The sequence below is a fragment of the Mastomys coucha genome, unplaced genomic scaffold (assembly GCF_008632895.1).
Source record: "Mastomys coucha isolate ucsf_1 unplaced genomic scaffold, UCSF_Mcou_1 pScaffold9, whole genome shotgun sequence".
Lineage (NCBI taxonomy): Eukaryota > Metazoa > Chordata > Mammalia > Rodentia > Muridae > Mastomys > Mastomys coucha.
In genome coordinates, this window is record NW_022196915.1 from 15,868,286 (window position 1) to 15,889,048 (window position 20,763).

The 20,763-nt window shown below is 40.6% G+C and overlaps 1 protein-coding gene across 2 annotated transcripts in view; it reads right to left on the reverse strand.

Moving 5' to 3' along the window:
- The window catches only part of Cacna2d3 (calcium voltage-gated channel auxiliary subunit alpha2delta 3), an 816,591-nt gene that overhangs the window by 472,342 nt on the left and 323,486 nt on the right, over nt 1–20,763 (reverse strand). For both annotated transcript variants that reach the window (XM_031361417.1, XM_031361418.1), the window contains exon 5: nt 8,653–8,815. In XM_031361417.1, the coding sequence (XP_031217277.1) occupies nt 8,653–8,815 (163 nt within the window). The remainder of the gene's footprint in view (nt 1–8,652; nt 8,816–20,763) is intronic.

Sequence of the window (20,763 nt, forward strand, 5' to 3'; positions counted from 1 at the left end):
TGTACTGAGTCACAGGGATGGAATATCACACATACTTACAGGCCAAGAGCAAGCCACAGAGCTAAGCACTGTGACCATCACTACCAAGAAAGCCTGGGGCACATCTAAAGGATGTCCTGCCTCTCTCCACTGTCTCTTAAATCTGAAGCTAACCTGTATTTCCTTAGCAAAGTGGTCCCACTTTCATGGGCACAAGGGCTAATGTGGTAACACATTGAATTGAACTTAATCTACTTTCCTAACTGTCTCCACAGCTGGAACACCCATGGTTGCCATTTCCAGGACATTAAAGGAATCTCCATTTCTCTCCTCCAATTCAAAACAGTCCAGATGGAAAGTGCCCAAGAATGCAGTTATCAAGGAATAACTTTGAATTTTAAAGTCATTTTTTAAGAAGTAAAATAAATCAATTACTCTCTACAGTTAATGTCATGTTTCATGAATGTCAGGGTCAGGGCAGGAGAATGGATGAAAACACTGTCAATCATTGTTCTGGTGCAGCCATGATTCTTTCCCACCCTGATCTCCTCTTAGAGTTTCTTTAGCTTAGCCTGGCTTTTATCCAGCAGCAAAACTACATTTGATTTCCATATTTCCAAAAGAGGGAAGTTCCAGAGAACAGTACCACCACACTAGGCACACACTTATAAACCACTAGCTTCTTAAACAGTTAAAGAAAAGTAAAACTCACATACAGATGGCACAAAGGACCAACAAAGAGGCAAAACCACCAGAGGATTACTCACAGGAGGATTATGTTTAATCCAATGATATCTGTGGAAAACGCCCATCATTTTGAGTCCTTGGATACATCCCCAAAGAGATGAAGGGACAGTCATATACCCCAAGTTCAAGGAATGATACTCATGTAAAAGAACCTGAATCTAAGATGATGCATAGAAAAGGAGAGATAAGGGCTCAGAACTCTTGGGGCGCATAGATAAGGGGCCAGAGGGTTACTCTGGGAAGAAGGCTAGGGTCATAGGCAAAGAAGTAACTCCAAGGCTAGGCTCTTAGTAAAGGATAGTTCTGTCCAGAGTCAAAGGGAAGGGAGAAAGCAATCCTGATAGATGAGGACCTGAAGTAAAGGGTATTTAGGAAGATTGGAGTCCTGGAATCTAAGACACAGTGGAAAAGGTATCCTGTTTAAAAGGGCAGTGGTCTAGACTCATGTTTCAAAGTGTTTATACTTTAGCCTTCCAACAGAGATGACAGAAAGCCCCATCTGTGCTTGGAGGTGAGCATCCTTTTCAGGTTTGGACAGGGTAATGTAGGAGCATGTGCCTTCTTCAGGTATCTGTAGTCTAGATTGGAACATAGACTCAAAAAAGCATACCCACTGACTACTCTTCATGGTACTGGAAGGGACTCTGTAGCTGCCTGAGAAAAAAGGTAATCATCAATATCAACCGGCTATAAGCCCTTTGACCTCAACAGCAACCTGTCTACAAGATATACTGGTGCAGTTGTACACAAACGGTATGGGAGTTAGCAACTGTTTTTTGAATTGGATTTAAGGTCAACTCCATGAAATGGTACCAATGCCTACCATTGCTAAAATGGCCAGAACTTGAGGCTGAATAGGCTATTACTTTTACTTTGGCTAAAAGAACATAGCAATAAATTTACTCCTAATGACATAATATTATACCCATAGATCAGTGCCTCATTCGGCTCGCATCAGAAAAACTTGCTTTTGCAGTAGATGGGAATTAGCACAGAGACCTACAACTGCTCAATGTACAGAGATTGAGAGACTTTGGAGCACTCATTCTTAGTGAAATGTCTTCATCACTCTGTTCTCCCACCCCCACCCCTGAGGCACAGGGATCTGCAGGGAAGGGGAGGTGTAAAGATAGAGTCAAAGGTGATGGATGACTCATAGGAAATGGTGTCTTCCATGCACAACAGAATTAATGTACACATGAATTCACAGAGACTTTGGAAGCACACACAAGACTTGCACATGATCAAGCTACACAGGATTTCAGCACTGAGAGGAGAAAGTAGATACCTGTGCCCCACCTGCAGCCAATAAATTATCTGTAATTGATTCCCATTGGCACGGAAAAAAAATGAATTTTCTTCCATGGCATGTCATTGGGTATATCAACACTCTAGGGCAGGCCCTATGATCAAGAGTAGTTGGCCAGCACAAAATACACTCAACAGTATTTTGTGAACCTTTTGTTTCATTTTGATGCTTTGGCTGATTTTTTTTTTGTTGTTGTTGTTGTTGTTGGTTGGTTGGTTTTTTGTTTTGTTTTGTTTTTGTTTTTTTGGGGGGGTACTTACTGATTTTTTATCTATTTTGTTTTTGTTTGTTTGTTTGTTTCTTGGCTTTTCTTCTGTTTTGAAAGAAGAGACAAAGAGAACATCAAGTTGGGTCAATATAAAGGTGGGGAGGATCTGGGAAGAGCTGAGGAAGGGGAAAACATGATCAAAGTATATTGTATAAAAAGGTTAATTATAAAATAAAGTTACTATTGGGCAAAGATAAAAGGAATAACTCTAAAACAAACAAACAAACAAAAAATACCAGGTGTCTCTGTGCTAGGCGCTATGTTGAATGTTACAACTCCACCTACTCCAATGTAACAAATGACTTCAGCCTTGCAGACCAAGAAACAGAGGCCCTCAGAGATTCCCAAGTCCCCCAAACTACTGCTCATGAACAGTGCTAACAATCAAGTCCTACCATCATCCAAAACCTCCTGGGTGATTTTGGAAACAATCCTACCATAGCACAGGGTAGTGGCTGGAGTGGACATAACCTAATGATACAGGAATGGTCACAGAAGGCTTAGACAAGGACATAAACTCATTTTCTACCTGTCACCACTGGTAGCTAGAGTAATCTCACCAAGTTTTAGCTCATGTAGTATCTTTGAGCCTGTTTCTAGAAAGAAGAGCTGAAAAGATTTCCCTGGGAGAGGGTAGTCCCCTTTGCAGCCTATAACTCAAGGACTTGCTGTCACAGGCACACTAGGAAGAACCACACTTGTACACTGGCCATGCTGTATGGACAGCAAGAAGCCGTATAAGCCATGTGCCTCCAAGGGAAGCTGACACGTATGCATGCATCCACCCTCCTATCCACTCATGTACAATCTCTAAGCCAAATGCAAGCCTGTAGTGCTGAGACATACCAAGGGCCCTGTGATAGCCTTCTTCCATTAATACCACTTCCAAACAATACAAATGTATAAGTAGATGTGTACACACATATCACCCTATATCCATGTACATATACATGAGGTCAGAAGTATGAAGGCGTTATCCTTTGAACTTGAACCCCTCCACTCAAAACATAGGTTTTGCCAGAGGTAGTTCTTGGGGGCCTTCCTAAGGACTATAATGACCAGACAGCTACTGGACTAGGAGGAGGGATGACTTGACTGATTTTCTTTAGAGGCAAAGCTTTGCTTTAGTCTGAAGTCTTGGATATTGACCCAGAATTTGATTCTATAGCCTTCACTTACATACTCTAGAAAAGACAGTAGACAGTCAGGAAAGCAGGAGCCAAGCCTCCACAGGCTTCAGCTCAGAATCCCAAGTAGAAACAAACCATTAGAGTTGGAATTTATTTCTAACATTACCAGGTCAGTTCCTGGTGCTTAGCACAACCCCTTCCTTCCCCCTGTGTTCCCCCACCCACATATGCAGAGAAAAAAAGCAAGGAACTTTAAACAGCTTTTTAAAGGGTTTGTGAAGGCTTCTTGCACATCAAATGGCTCTTCGTAAACAACATTTTAATGATTTCTGTGTAAACAAATCAGAAACATATGGATTAAATTTTCTTCAAAATATACACATGTAATTAAGGGGGAAAGTGCTTGGCAAAATGCATTTTGCATTTTATCAAACTCAACATTTGAAAAATAGGTTGAGACAGATGACAGATGCAAAACCAGAGAGCCTGCCTGTGCTACAACACACACACACACACACACACACACACACACACACACACACATCTTCTTAGCAGGAGCCCAGAGTCTGCCTCGTTAGACCTTGGCTCTGTCTCTGAGCTGCCTAAGAGAACCTCCTGTGCTGTAGCCAATGAACCACTTCCTCAGATTGCAACAATAGTGACGGCTCTTCCGGAAGCTACTTCCATTTTGCAGGTCCCCTAAGCACAGCACAGCCGGGCAGTCCATTCGTGGCCTCATTAGTACTCATCTGGGAAGTCTAGTAGATGCATACCCTAAGATACATCTTGTGATTCACACATCCCCATAACATCTGCTAGGGTAGTGCCCCTTTGCCATTTCCCTCCATGACTAAGCAATGAGAAGAAGCAACAAAATTTGATACTTGCTGTACCTTCTCCTCTTCCATGCATGGATTAAGTGCAAGCCTGTTTTCAGTTGCCCTCTCTCATGTATTCCTGGCAGCAAGAATTTGTCAGTGTGTCATACCCAGGGTAATACTTATGAGTCACAGGGGCTCCTACCTCATAAGTTCACCATTCTCAATATACTTGTACATTGGAACTCCAGGCCCTAGGCTCCCAACCATAACCCCCCCCCCAGTCCCAAGTCATGCACACTCCTCTTCCCTGTATACCCTCCAAGGGGAATCCAGATTCTTCTTCCTTTTCAGTCTTCTTCAGAGTGAGCATATCCCAGGCACACTGCTCAACTCTAATTGGCTATGTTGTCAACTATGTAATGCTTTGCCTCATGGCTTCCATGAGCTTCTGATGGCTCTCCCACCCTCCCATGGCCTGACTAGACTTCTGAGACTCCATAGACCTATTTCTTGAACTATACCAGAAGCTTCTGGAGCCCAACCTCCCTTGCTCAATCCCTCTGTCCTCTTGAGTATAAATTTCCTCTGTTTTAGAGTTTAGTACACTCCTAAAAGGCCTACTCCCTAATGCTATTCACCACTGTGATGAGGTATTAACTATGAATTTCGAGGGACACTTACACTTAAGCTATATTCATACTATATGGCCGCCATGTGCCAGGCATTGTTGCCTATGCTTAATTTTTAACAAAGCCTCATCAGCATCAGGCATGTCATTACTTATCCAATATCACTCATGGTTGGAGAAACTGAGGCACACACTTGTATATAGTCACAGATGTGGTAGTAGGATAAGCCATGATACACAAGATTCTCAACCAGCAGAGCCTCAAGGCTCCCAGCAGCTTCTACTCCAATCAGCCTTATTCTAAGCTGCCTTCTCTCTTTAGTAGAAAGGTTGTGAGACACCCCAATGTCTTTTCAGTTTCTTTTCCATTTGAATCAGCCGGAGTATGTCTCTATTGCTTGCAAAGCCCATGGAACAGCATAGCGTGCTGGCTGACTACGTGGGCAGAGCTCAGCAAATAACCTGAGAGGAGGCTCAAGACAAGGGACACTAAACTGACTCTGTGGTCTTCCTGTCTTCAGAGAAGTCCAAGGACAGAATGAATGAACAGAAACAATGCATGCCTAGGACAAAGCCAGGCAGTACAAGTCACATACACTACCTAGAGCAAAGCATGTATGCTATCAAGTTCTAGAGGAACAAAGGAGGCTGCATTTGAGCTGCTTTTGAAGGGAAGGCATTTGGAGAAGCAGGGATCGGGAAGGCAAGGGTAATAGGAATTACCTATCATCACCCGGGTGGGCAGATGAGAGAAATGGAAATGATGGAGTCAATTTGGAGAACAGGGCATTTTCTTTAATATATACACACATATACATGGACCATACACATCTTGTGCACCACACCTCATATAATGCTTTTAATACGTACAGATATGTATACATCTATATGTGGCTTGTGCATATAAATCTCACATGCCTTCAGATTCCCAAGGCATGCCCTACTAGTAACCCCCAAGCCTCATGTTCTCCAAGATGCCTATGAATGTAGCCTACACAAAATCAGAAACGTATTGAAACACTGTGCAATTATTTTGTGATTGCCTTTATAAGTCAATTGTGGATTTCTTGAGTATGGGTTTTGCAAATTTCCTTGAGTTGCAATGTTAAAGGTTGGGCATGCCTTAAAGGTATGCAAACAAGGATGTAGGTTTGTCCAGTCCTCTGCCAGATCACTGGTGGTCTCCCAAAAATATCTGCCCTGTGCTTCATTTCTGGAAGTGTTACTTACAGCTCTAAAGGTCTCAGCCTAGTCTTTCTCATCTCCAAGAGTCAGACTCATAGCTCCTAACCATCAGCTAAGAATGTTTTATAAAGACTGCTGTCTCAGAAGCCTAAGGCTCCTCAAAGGGTTGTCTAAAGAGGCAAGAAAAATCAGCTCTTTTGAGCCCCTGTGGGACTCACACTTCTGTCTTGGCTTGTGAAGCTGCAGTATCTTCTGTAGCCGAGACAATAGAAACTCAGCAGCAACCACAGGGGGAAGCATTGGACTGGTTGTAGGAGAGGCAGAAACCACATGGGAGAGCTTTGGGGGCTATCTGCTGCTTTGATCTACAGCTGGAAATTCTACCCAACAACAGAGCACACAGAAGCAACTAAGAGGGATCAAACATTGCTGCATGCTCATGGGGTCCAAACTGCCAGAGGAGAAACTGGGCTAGTTTCATTTCGTGTAAGCAAGATTTCCACTCCAGGGACATTAGAGCCAGTGACCACGCCCAGAGCATGTGTTTTGTGTACATGTCGTCAGAAACTAGATCTATGCTGGAGACTTCTAAACATGATATATATTTCTGCAGCTTGAAAAGAATCTTTTGGAGGCTGGTTTGAATTAGAGTAAAGTCAAGAATTTTCTTAAAGTCCTCCCCTCTCTCTCTCCTATGGGCAGTTACTCCCTGCCTGGCTGAGACAAGATATAGCCCCTGGCTGACCCTGGGTCACTTCCCACAGCCTGGCAGGGTGACAGTTGAACCTGGATAGGAAATGACAGACAGATCCCATGAGGACTGCCAAGGGTGACTTAGATCTAATTATTAAACTCCTATAGTTCAAACTCAGACCATTAGGATTCTGTCTAACAATCTTCATGATGCCACTGTAAAGCCTATGTGACCAATGACAATGTGAGTTCTTTACTATCGAAAGGTACAATTATGCCTTTTAATCCCAAGTTGCAATTAAATCTCAATCATGGTGCTAACGGTTCAAGCAACCTTGAAGTCAAAGGCACTGTCAGGTTTTAAAAGATCTTTCTGGATTGTTTCATGTCTGAAATGACTCTATAAAATCATCTTCATGTTTCATCTTCTTTCCCAAGCATATTTAATACTAGAAATGGCTTTTTCCACTGGCTACACTGAACAGAAAGGCAGTTTCGTTTCAGTCTCCAGCAGCTATTACCAGCATTCTGGAGGACAACCCAATGCTGGATGTCAAGATGAGGCTTCCCGTGTGCCCTAGCAAGCCCAGGCAAGGCCAGCTACAACTCCTCTGAGGCACTTTAGACTGTTATCAGTTTCCAAAAGGGGATTGAGAAAGAATATCTTTTCATTCCTAACAATAGTAGCAAGGGAAGGGTGCTTCCCTGGCTTTACTGTCTGCTGGCTTTGCAGAGATGCTTGCTATCTTGTTGATACAGTCTTCCTGTTATCCTATTACCATAGCAGTTCCACACCAGACTGCAAATTCTTTGACAGTTCATCCTGGGATCTCTCTCTAGTAATGGCCAGAATAGTTAATGAAATGAGAGCTGCCTGCCTTGACTCTGAAGAGTTAGTGTCAGGCAAATCAGGAAAAGGCTCCACTAATTGTCAAGTCATAACACCAGGGACAAAATAAAATGTCCTTGAAGTAAAGAACTGGGAGCTTATGGTTGGCCAAGTCTTTGTTACAACTGCTTAGCTATTTCTGTAGGTTGGGAGCATAGTTCTCACATGCACAGAGCCACACAGACATCATTGTATCCCACTGACTATGTAGCCCAGGCTGGTCTTAACCTGGAGGATATGTTCCTGCTTCTTCTCCGTCCAAAGTGTTAGCACTACAAGGATGCACTACCATAGGCAGCTTGGACACAATTATTATTTGCATTAAAGATGGGAGGAACTGTGTCCCCCAGAGACAGGATTGTACATCTGGGATCACCATTAGAAGCAGGTGGAACAGGGAGATTACCCAGTATACCCAGATGTCAGTCCTTGGCCACTGAATTACCAATTCAAATGGGCTGATGGGAAGGTTGGGCAAGTAACTTCAATGTCCATGTGAAGAATGGATTTGAAGGAGTCAAGCCAGGTCACATTGAACCTTGTTATGCCCATACTTCTCTATGCTGTAAGGAAAGAGGACAGCCTGCAGCTAGCTGGTCCCACAGCAATCCCAGAAACTCCCAACCCTTAAATACCTTCAATGAAGGAAAGCAGGAAAAGGAAGTGACAAACTGGTTTAGTTAGCAGGTTTAATCTGGCCAGGTGATTTTGCAGATAAAAGTGATAAAGAAATGAAGCCATGCTTCCAACGTACAGAAATAGCTAACCAGTTGTAACAGAGACTACAAGGCAGGCAGAGCAAAGATACTTGCAGGAAAAGCCTGCTGATTTCTGTACTGCACATTACCATGAAGGAGGGAAAGAGCAGCTAAGAATTTCCAGTCAGAACAGGCACGGAGTTAGCCCACCCAGAAGATACTGGAGTACTTGACATGTTGATGTATTTAGGGCGTGCTTCCCGGTCCTCTTTACCCTCTAATGGGAACAGAACAGGGAGCCTTACCTTTGTTGTACATGTTCGTTGGCACTTGGACATCACTCAGACTGATGTTCACGGGCAAATTATTAAAATGGTCATTGGGGGCTAAGATGAATTCCTTTCCCAACTCCAAAAAGTTCCCGTCTTTGTCCCTCTCGTTGATCAGCACAGCATTGAAGTATTCATACTGAAAGAGAAATTCGGAAGATGTAAGAGGCCAGGGGTTCAGGAATTGGTGCTGACACTTCAAGGCAGACCTAGGCACATACAGTGTGCTGCCACTTACTCTTGGGATGTCCATCTGCTCATGGACCCAGTCTTTAAGCTTTTGCTACATTTGCATGCATGCCACAGCATTATAGGAATATTTTCCAGTGTTATTCAGTATTCTTGAAGAAAGCCTTTATCTTCATACACAGAGAATTGCTTAAAAACATTTTATGCTTGAAGATAGAACACATGTCCTAAGGCAGATTACACATTTAAGTTGAATGTAGGTTAAAAAACAATAAATAAGAAAATATATGCTATGTCAGATCACCAGAGTTGTAGGGAGAAAAGGAAGTACAGGGTTAGTAGAAGAGGAAGAATATAATTTGTTTTACAGAATATTTTCTTTTGTTTGTTTGTTTGTTTATTAGTATATACAGTATTTTTTTTTTACACAGAATGCTTAGGGAAGACTTCACTGTTATGGCAATCTTGTCAAGGGGCACGATGAAATGAGAATATCAACTGAGAGAAGATCTAGAGGAGACATCTCCATCAGAGAGAGCAACAACAAAATAAAGGACTCTCTGATACAAAAGTACTAGTGCTTCCCATAGAAGGCTTTGTCCTCACCGTTTCACATATACAGAATCCTGACTTCATTGTGGAAATAATTCTAAGGCCTTGAGGGATTAACTTGTTAGAATCTCAAATTTCATGAGATAAATGTCTATGAGAATCTGAACTTTACAAATGAGGAAACTGAGTACACAAGGTGTATGCACCCTGTCAAAAGCAATAATGCTAATAAACAGACTGGGATTCAAACAGTGGTGATCTATCTACCCCTAGAATGTGTGCAGTTATCTATTGTACAATATGGAAAGATACCCAAGGGTATGTTTGGTTGGAATTTACAGATCAGGATTGTAAAAGGATTATAATGATATGGGCATTAATGGAAACAGGTGTACAGTCCAGAAGCAGAGTAATAGCTTGTCTACAGGAGAATCCACATAAAATGCTAAAATTATAACACAGAAACAGACCTAAGGGGGAAAAGCTTTTGATGGATAATGAGACGGTACACAGCTAATGAATAATCAGTGTTCTTGAAGGCATGTCAATGGAAATTCCTTCACATGAAAATCAAGGGGGAAACTAGATTAAACTATTCTAGATCTATGGGACAATTGCAAATGTGTGAAGTGTGTGCATGCAGAAGGGAAGGAAAGTATACAGAAGGGTTGAGGGAGAGATAAAAGACAAAGACATGCAGGGACTTGGGACCAGCCAGGAGGCACAGAGCTCAGAAGTGGCAGGGCAGCCATCACAGGATCCTTTCTATCTCCGTCCACACCAAGGAGGTTCAGTGGATCCACAGCCTTTTCTGCCCCTTCCCCACAAGCGGAGAGCTTGTCTCCAGGGAGTGCTCCAACAGGGACTTAGGCAGAACCAGCTGGGAGGCACAGGCTTCAGAAGTGGCAGGGCATCTAGCACAGGATCCTCTCTACCTCCATCTACACCTAGGAGGGACAGCAGATCCACAGCCCTCTCTGCACCTTTCCCACAAGTGGAGAGCCTGCCTCCAGGGTCTGCTCTGACCCCAGGACTCAGGAGGGACGGCCACTCCACAGCCCTCTGCACACAGGTCTTACAAGAAGAGAGCTGATCTCCGAGAAGTGCTGAGACAGGCTTACAGAAACACAGGAGGAACAAGTTCCAGACAGAGACAGCAAGAACATCTAACACCAGAGATCAACAGATGGTGAAAGGCAAACGCAAGAATCTTACCAAAAGAAATCATAGTCTTGGTTTCATCAGAACCTAGTACTCCCACCACAGCAAGTCCTGGATATCCCAAAACACCAGAAAAGGAAGATTTGGATCTAAAATCATATCTCACAATGGTGATAGAGGAATTTAAGAAGGACATGAATAACTCCCTTAAAGAAATACAGGAGAACACAGGTAAACAAATTCAAGCCCTTAAAGAAAAAACACAAAAATATCTTAAAGAACTAAAGGAATTGAACAAAACCGTCCAGGACCTAAAAATGGAAGTAGAAACAGTTAAGAAATCACAAAAAGAGACAACTCCAGAGATAGAAATCCTCGGGAAGAAGTCATGAACCATAGGTGTACGCATCATCAACAGAATACAAGAGATAGAAATGAAAATCTCAGGTGCAGAAGATAACATAGAAAATATTGAAATAACAGTCAAAGAAAACACAAAATGTAAAAAGTTCCTAACCCAAAACATCCAGGAAATCCAGGACACAATGAGAAGACCAAACTTAAGGATAATAGGTACAGAAGAGAATAAAGACCTATAACTTAAAGGGCCAGTAAATATCTTCAACAAAATTATAGAAGAAAACGTCCCTAACCTAAAGAAAGGGATGCCCATGAACACAAAAGAAGCATATAGAACTCCAAATAGACTGGACCAGAAAAGAAATTCCTCCTGCCACATAATAGTCAAAATACCAAATGCACAAAACAAAGAAAGAATATTAAAAGCAGCGAGGGAAAAATGTCAAGTAACATATAAAGGCAGGCCTATTAGAATTACACCAGACTTCTCGTCAGACACTATGAAAGCCAGAAGATCCTGGGTTGATGTCATACAGACCCTAAGAGAACATAAATGCCAGCCCAGGCTACTATACCCAGCAAAACTCTCAATAACCATAGATGGAGAAACCAAAATATTCAATGACAAAACCAAATTTGCACAATATATTTCCACAAATCCAGCCCTTCAAAGGATAATAAATAGAAAACTTGAACACAAGGACAGAAACTACATCCTAGAAAAAGCAAAAAAGTAATCTTCTAACAAAACTAAAAGGAGATAGCCACATGAACAGAATTTCAACTCTAATAACAAAAATAACAGGGAGCAACAATTACCTTTCCTTAATATCTATTAATATCAATGGACTCAATTCCCCAATAAAAAGGAATAGACTATCAGACTGGGTGCAATAAGCAGGACCCAACATTTTGTTGCATACAGGAAACCCACCTCAGTGACAAAGACAGAAACTACCTCAGAATACAAGGCTGGAAAACAATTTTCCTAGTCAATGGTTCCACGAACAAAGCTGGAGTAGCCATTCTAATAGCGGATAAAATTGACTTTCACCCTAAAATGATCAAAAAAGATGAGGGACACTTCATACTCATCAAAGGTATGATCTACCAAGATGAACTCTCAATGCTGAACCTGTATGCTCCAAATGCAGGGGCATCTGCTTTCATAAAAGAAACTTTACTAAAGCTCAAAGCACACATTGCACCACACACAATAATAGTGGGAGATTTCAACACCCCACCATCTGCAATGGACATATCATGGAAACAAAAAGTAAACAAAGACAATGAGACTAACAGAAATTATGAAACAGATGGATTTAACAGATATTTATAGAACTTTTTATCCAAAAACAAAAGGATACACCTTCTTCTCAGCACCTCATGGTACCTTATCCAAAATTGACCATATAATTGGTCACAAAGCAGGCCTCAACATATACAAGAAGATTGAAATAATTCCTTGCATCCTATCAGATCACCATGGATTAAGGCTGCTCCTCAATAACAACATAAACAATAGAATGCCCACATACACGTGGAAGCTTACCAATGCTCTACTTAATGATAACTTGGTCAAGGAAGAAATAAAGAAATTAAAGACTTTCTAGAGTTTAATGAAAATGAAGCCACAACATACCCAAAGTTATGGGGCACAATGAAAGCAGTCCTAAGAGGAAAACTAATAGGTTTAAGTGCCTCCAAAAAGAAATTGGAGAGATAATATGCCAGCAATTTGACAGACAGCACATCTGAAAGCTCTAGAACAAAAAGAAGCAAATTCACCCAAGAGGAGTTGAAGTCAGGAAATAATCAAACTAAGAGCTGAAATCAACCAAATAGAAACAAAAAGAACTATACAAAGAATCAACCAAACCAGGAGCTGGTTCTTTGAGAAAATCAACAAAATAAATAAACCCTTAGCCAGACTAACTAGAGGGCACGAAGACAGTATTGTAATTAACAAGATCAGAAATGAAAAGGGAGACATAACAACAGACACTGAGGAAATCCAAAAAATCATGAGATGCTACTACAAAAGCCTATACTCAACAAAACTGGAAAATCTGGATGAAATGGACAATTTTCTAGGCAGATACCAGGTACCAAAGTTAAATTAAGATCAGATCAACGATCTAAACAATCCCATATCTGCTAATGAAATAGAAACAGTCATTAATAGTCTCCCAACTAAAAAAAGCCCAGGACCAGATGGGTTTAGTGCAGAGTTTTATCAGACCTTCAAAGAAGACCTACTACCAATACTCCTCAAACTATTCCACAAAATAGAAACAGAAGGTACTCTACCCAATTTGTTCTATGAAGCCACAATTACTCTTATACCTAAACCACACAATGACATAACAAAGAAAGAAAACTTCAGACCAATTTCCCTTATGAATATCAATGCAAAAATACTCAATAAAATTCTTGCAAACTGAATCAAAGAATACATCAAAACAATCATCCACCATGATCAAGTAGGCTTCATTCCAGGGATGCAGAGATGGTTCAATATATGGAAATACATCAACATAATTCACTATATAAACAAACTCAAAGAAAAAAAAACATATGACCATCTCATTAGAAATGCTGAGAAAGCATTTGACAAAATCCAACATCCCTTCATGATAAAAGTCTTGGAAAGATCAGGAATTCAAGGTCCATACTTAAACATAGTAAAAGCAATATATAGCAAACCAGTAGCCAACATAAAACTAAATGGAGAGAAACTTGAAGCAATCCCACTAAAATTAGGGATTAGACAAGGCTGCCCACTCTCTCCCTACCTATTCAATATTATACTTAAAGTCCTAACCAGAGCAATTAGACAACAAAAAGATCAAAGGGATATGAATTGGAAAGGAAGAAGTCAAATTATCACTATTTGCTGATATGGTAGTATACTAAAGTGACCCCAAAAATTACACCAGAGAGCTCCTAAACCTGATAAACAACTTCAGCAAAGTAGCTGGATATAAAATTAACTTGAGCAAATCAATGGCTTTCCTCTACACAAAGGATAAACAGGCAGAGAAAGAAATTAGGGAAACAACACCCTTCACAATAGTCACAAATAATATAAAATACCTTGGTGTGACTCTAAATAAGCAAGTAAAATCTGTTTGACAAGAACTTCAAGTCTCTGAAGAAGGAAATTGAAGAAGATCTCAGAAGATGAAAAGATCTCCCATGCTCGCAGATTGGCAGGATTAATATAGTAAAAATGGCCATCTTACCGAAAGCAATCTACAGATTCAATGCAATCCCCATCAAAATTCCAACTCAATTCTTCACAGAATTAGAAAGAACAATTTGTAAATTCATCTGGAATAACAAAAAAACCAGGATAGCCAAAACTATTCTCAATAATAAATGAACCTCTGGTGGAATCTCCATCCCAGACCTTAAGCTGTACTACAGAGCAATTGTGATAAAAACTGCATGGTATTGGTACAATGACAGGCAGGTAGATCAATGGAATAAAATTGAAGACCCACAAATGAACCCACAAACCTATGGCCACTTGATCTTTGACAAAGGAGCTAAAACCATCCAGTGGAAAAAAGACAGTATTTTCAACAAATGGTGCTGGCTCAATGGCAGTTAGCATGTAGAAGAATGCAAATCAACCTATTCCTATCTCCTTGTACAATGCTCAAGTCCAAGTGGATGAAGGACCTCCACATAAAACCAGACACACTGAAACTGATAGAAAAGAAAGTGGGGAAGAGCCTCGAGCACATAGGCACAGGGGAAATTTTCTTGAACAGAATACCAATAGCTTATGCTTTAAGATCAAGAATTGACAAATGACACTAAATAAAAGCTTCTGTAAGGCAAAAGATACTGCCAATAGGACAAAATGGCAACCAACAAATTTGGAAAAGATCTTTACCAATCGTACATCTGATAGAGGGCTAATATCTAATATATACAAAGAACTCAAGAAGTTATGACTCCAGAAAATCAAATAACCTTATTAAAAATGGGGTACAGAGATAAAGAATTCTCAACTGAGGAATACGGAATGACTGAGAAACACCTAAAGAAATGTTCAACATCCTTAGTCATCAGCAAAATGCAAATCAAAGCAACCCTGAGATACCACCTCACTCTAGTCAGAATGGCTAGGATAAAAATCTCAGGTGACAGCAGATGCTGGAGAGGTTGTAGATAAAGAGGAACACTTCTTCATTGTTAGTGGGACTGCTAGCTGGTACAATCACTCTGGAAATCAGTTTGGCAGTTCCTCAGAAAATTGTACATAGTACTACCAGAGGACCCACTCCTGGGCATATACCCAGAAGATGCTCCAACATGTATAAGGACACATCCTCCACTATGTTCATAACAGCCTTATTTATAATAGCCAGAAACTGGAAACAACCCAGATGTCACTCAACAGAGGAATGGATACAGAAAATGTGGTACATCTATACAATGGAGTACTACTCAGCTATTAAAAACAATGAAGTTATGTAATTCCTGGGGAAATGGATGGACCTGGAAAATATCATCCTGAGTGAGGCAACCCAATCACAAAAGAACATACATGTTATGCATTCTCTGATAAGTAGATATTAGCCTAGAAGATCAGAATACACAAAGTACAAACCACAAATCATAAGAAACTCAAGTAGAAGGAAGACCAAAGTGAGGATACTTCCTTCTTAAAAGGGGTAACAAAATACCCATGGAAGGAGTTGTAGAGGCTAACTATGGAGGAGAGACTAAAGTAAGGACAATTCAGAGACTGCTCCACCTGGGAATCCTTCCCATATTCAGTCATAAAATCTAGACACTATTGCGGATGCCAACAAGTGTTGTATGACAGGATCCTGAGATAGCTGTCTCCTGAGAGGCTCTGATAGTACCTGACTAACACAGAAGTAGAGGCTCACAACCATCCATCGGACTCAGTACAGGGTCCCCAATGAAGGAGCTAAAGAAAGAACCCAAAGAGCTGAAGGGTTTGCAGCCCCTTAGGACGAACAACAATATGAACTAACTAGTACCCTCGGAGCTCTCCCAGGGACTAAAACTCTAACCAGAGAGTACACATGGGGGAGACTCATGGCTCCAGCAGCATGCGTATAGCAGAGGATGGCCAAGCCGGTCATCAATGGGAGGAGAGGACCTTGGTCCTATGAAGGTCCTATGCCCCAGTGTAGGGGAATACCAGGACCAGTAAGCAGGAGAGGGTTGGGTGGCGAGTAGGGGGAGTGGGGAGGGAACAGGGGATTGCTTTAGTTTTTGTTTCTTTTATTTCATTTTATTTATTTATTCTTTTTTTTTTTTGGAGGGGAACCTGGGAAAGGAGATATTGTAAATAAGAAAACATCTAATAATTTTTTTTTTTTTTTTAAAAAAAAGCTTCAGTTGTGAGAGAACAGAGGTTTGTGGGGAAGGGGTAGAGAATGCTCTATGCTATGGTTTGAAGATATTTTCTACAAAGTTCAGTTATGGTCAGTGTGATGACAGTAACACACATCTGTGTCATGAGGGCCCCACCATGAGACTTGGTACCCAGATAGAAGGGCTTGATAGGAGAGTTCACCCCATTTGCTGATCTGCCTCCTCCCATGTGAAAATATTGTTTCTCTCTGACAGAGGATATAGCCTCAGCTTGGACATCACACAGTACCAAACATACTGCTGCCTTTCATGTGGCCGTCTAGCCTCCAAAACATGGGAAACCATATTTCTGTTTCTATCAACCATCCAGTCTCAGATACTCTTTTACAGGGGTACAAATGCACTAAGCTACTTACTCATGAGGTATTTTTACTTCTGATGGAGTAGTATAAGGTTATTCAAAGGGGCCTCAAAGTTCAAATTGAACATTTTCAGGCACGCATGGGCACCATGCGTGTTTTAGTCAGTAAAAAAAAATATAAAAGAAAAATACAAAGTTTAAAGGGAGATATGGTGGGAGGAGCTGGGCAGAGCTGGGAGAAGTGTGGGTGACTTATGACATTGTATAAATTATCAAGAAATAAAAAAATTGTACTTTTTAAAATTGAAGGTTCACAACTAAAATTGAAAGTTGTAAAATTATGTTATAAACTCTAGGGAAACCACCAAAATGATTTAAAAGTAAAATATAACATAAGCCAAGAGAGAAAACTAAGTCACATGAGATATTCAGTTAGCTAGAGAAGGTTGATAAAGAAAAACATAAAATTAAGAACAAGCACAATAAAACAATGCATCTATAAACATGGAAGAGGGCAGGATTGGCTGGAAAGAAAGAAACCAGTAAAGCAGGATGCAACTAGATTTTACCCTACTGAAATCCCCTTTAAGCATAAACACGGGGTTATTTTAGATTTGATAGGAAAGAAAAATACACCACAGAAGGACCAATGAGAAAGAAGCTGGAGTTGCTGCATTAACTTCAGACATTGAAGACGTGACAGAAAGAAAACCAAGCAGAGACAAGGACACCAGAGATACAACTTGTAATCATGAGGAAGGAAACACTTGGAGAAGACATAACAACCCTCAATGTGCTCAATATGCACTCAACTAACAACAGGCGACCAAAACACACACAGCAAAGGCCAGTGGAACTACAAAGAGAATCAGATAAGCCCACTACTATGCTACACTCTTCATAGCTCTGTCAGTTATCACTGGGCTTCGCCTGCAAAAGCAGAGAAACAGTACAGATGAAGTGAACAACAGCATGGATGGAATTGAACTGGCGTTTGTATAATAAATTGATCATCCAAGAAGAACACAATCTGTTTGCTTGCCTTACAGGTGAGGGTGTTTGCTGCAAATGTTCACCAGGATAGACTATGGTTTGGGCCATAATATATGCTTTCTAGGCTTAAAGAAATACAAACCACACCAAGCATGTTCCTTGTTCATAGTGGATTAAAGTAAAAATAAAAGACAGCTGAGAATGGCAGTGGTGGCACACGCCTTGAATCTCAGCACTCAGGAGGCAGAGGCAGGAGGATCTCTGAGTTCAAGGCTATCCTGGTCTACAGAGTGAGTTCAAGGATAGCTAAGGCTACACAGAGAAACCCTGTCTCAAATAACAAAAGAAAACAAAAACAAACAAACAAAAATACCAGACAGCCGAGAGATTCCAAACATTTGAGGTTTAAACAATACATTTCTAAGTTACACACAGATCAAAAAAACAAACAAACAAAAACTTTGGACAATTTTTAAAACATTAAGAAAATGATAATAGAAGTGTTCAAACCAGATGTAACAGTTAACAGGGGAATCATAGCACTGATTATATATACTAAAGAAGACCGAGAGGCAACCACCTAAGCCTCTATTCCAGGAAGCTAAGAGTGATGAGCACATCCAATCTAAAGCAAGGGAGATTCAAACAAGATATCATTTCTTTTGATTTGCAGAACAGAAGTCAATGAACAAGGAGACAGGGAATTAATCGAGAAAAATCAATGAAAGCAGAAGCCTATTCCTTGAGAAGATTTATTAGAGTGAAAAGACACCAAACAAAATCACCAATAAGATGGCTGGACATCAGACAAAGTCTAGGGGCCACGAGGTGCAAGGTACCCAGGGTTGCAACCCAGGGTAATCCCTGGGTGCACTTAGATCTTCTGGTTGAGGAGTTGCAACAGCACCTCTGAAATCTCTAAAACTACATCGCTGGAAACGTTAATAGAGACCCAGTGCCAACTCTTACATTGATTTATATTGGGGGTTGGTCTTGTAACAATATTACCTAGCATACAACTCCCTACCTAGCAAGTGTACTACTGTAGCCAGTGATGTCTATCTGAAATATGATAATTAGATTTTCCCAAATGCTGTGATTATATCAAAGAGTAAAGGTTGAAAAACAACACCACAAGCCTTCCTCCATAAACCTAATATGTTAGGCATGTTCTATCACTGATAGATCCCTGAGAAAAAAACAGCTTAGGGCTATTTGTCTGCTGCTTTCAGAGGCTGCAGTCTATGTCCCACTGCTTTCTAACTGAAGAAAGACAGAGCACTGTGACATGAGGGCTTGATATAAACAAATTGTTCCTCTTTCCTGTCTGCTAGGAAATACACAGAAAGGGACTGGTGACAATCTATACTCTTTAAGGTAACTCCTCAGTGACTTGGATGTCCTACTTCCTCCAACTGAAACCCATCTCCCATTTCCCCCTCTCCCAATAATGTCATCAAATCACACACCAATCATTGAGTTAATACTGATTAGTTCACAGCCACTGTGGCCTAGTCCTTTCTCAATGATTAGAGCTTCTTAGGAGCTACTTCACTTCCAAGCTATAACACATATTAAGTTAAATCTATATGACTTCTGTTAGACACTGATTTCCTGGATGAAGAAACACTAATCAAAAATAGTTTAGGAGACTTTATAAAAATTCAAATTTTCTATTAATTAAATCACCATTATATAATAGACAAGGAAGCCACTGCTAAGCAAGAGCTGTTTGGAAGCCCCACCAGTGACATGCATCAACAATACATACCGAACTCACGTGAGCCACTTAAAATTCCAGTCACGATATGGGCACATGTTATAAAAGAAGGCATATAAGCAGCCAATGTGCAGACTAAAATATGTTCAACATCATTAGCCATCAGGGAAGTGAGAAATAAAATCCTGATCACATGTCATTTCATACCGAAGGGGTAGCTAAAATAAAGAACACTGGCATTAAAATGACTGCCTTTGATACACAGTAACCAGAAATCTCATGTAGTTGCTTGTGAAAATATAAAATACCATGAATGTTTTAGGAAAATGTTTTGTGCCTTTTTACAAAGTAAAACGTATGCTACCCTATGACCCAGAGGATCCAGACTTAGGGAAATGAGAACATACACCCACAAGAAAAATACTTATGTGGATGTTCACAAAAAACCCTTTCATAACAGCCCCAAAACAGAGATAGCCAAGACACCCCAAGGGATGAAGGGATGAAGGGATAAACAAACCTTCGATATGGTCATTAGATAGGATGGGTTACCGTTTGAAAGCAAATTACTGATACATTGAGAACATGAATAAAGCTCATGTGCGTTATGGGTACATGTGTGAGATTCCACTCACTGAAAGTTCTACTGCAAGCAAGGTCACTGTGCAGTTGTGAGGCAGGGTTAGGGTTACTGGGAATCCTTCCTTTTCTGTAGTGTGGGCCAAACAGCTGTATTCATTTCCCAGCATTCATTGGATTGAATGCAAAAGCAAACAAACAAAACAAACAAAAAAACAAAAGCAAAATCTACATTTTACTAAATAAGAAAGAATGGAATGGATACCTAAAAATATACAGCCACAATGTCTTTTAATTATTTTTAAAGGTATGGATTCAGGAACTTACTTTCATGAATCTTCACATGTGTGGGCACATGTTTGTATATTTACGTGGAAGCCAGAGGTTGGCATCTGGTGCCTTTCTCAATCATTGTCTACCTTATTTACCTAAGCAAGATCTCTGAATGAACCAAAGCTTGTGGGTTTCATTAGTCTAATTAGCTAGGTCACCCCAGGTACCTGATATCTCGGTCTCAGGAGTACTGGATTACAGGTCAGCTCTCACATCTGCCTGGCTTTTACATGCATTCTGGGATCTGAACTCTGCTCCTCATGCTTACATGGCTAGAGCCTTATCCAAGGAGCCATCTTTATAGTCCCTAGTTCATAAACTGTATAGACCAAAATTTATATTAATACTCCTTTTTTTAAGCATAGTTTACTTAATAAGCAACATAAATATAAGTAATCATATTTTTCTCTGGAAACAGAAAGACCTTAATCACCAGGGTCATGGAGCTGCTTAGGAGGACTCTGTTTTCTAGGCA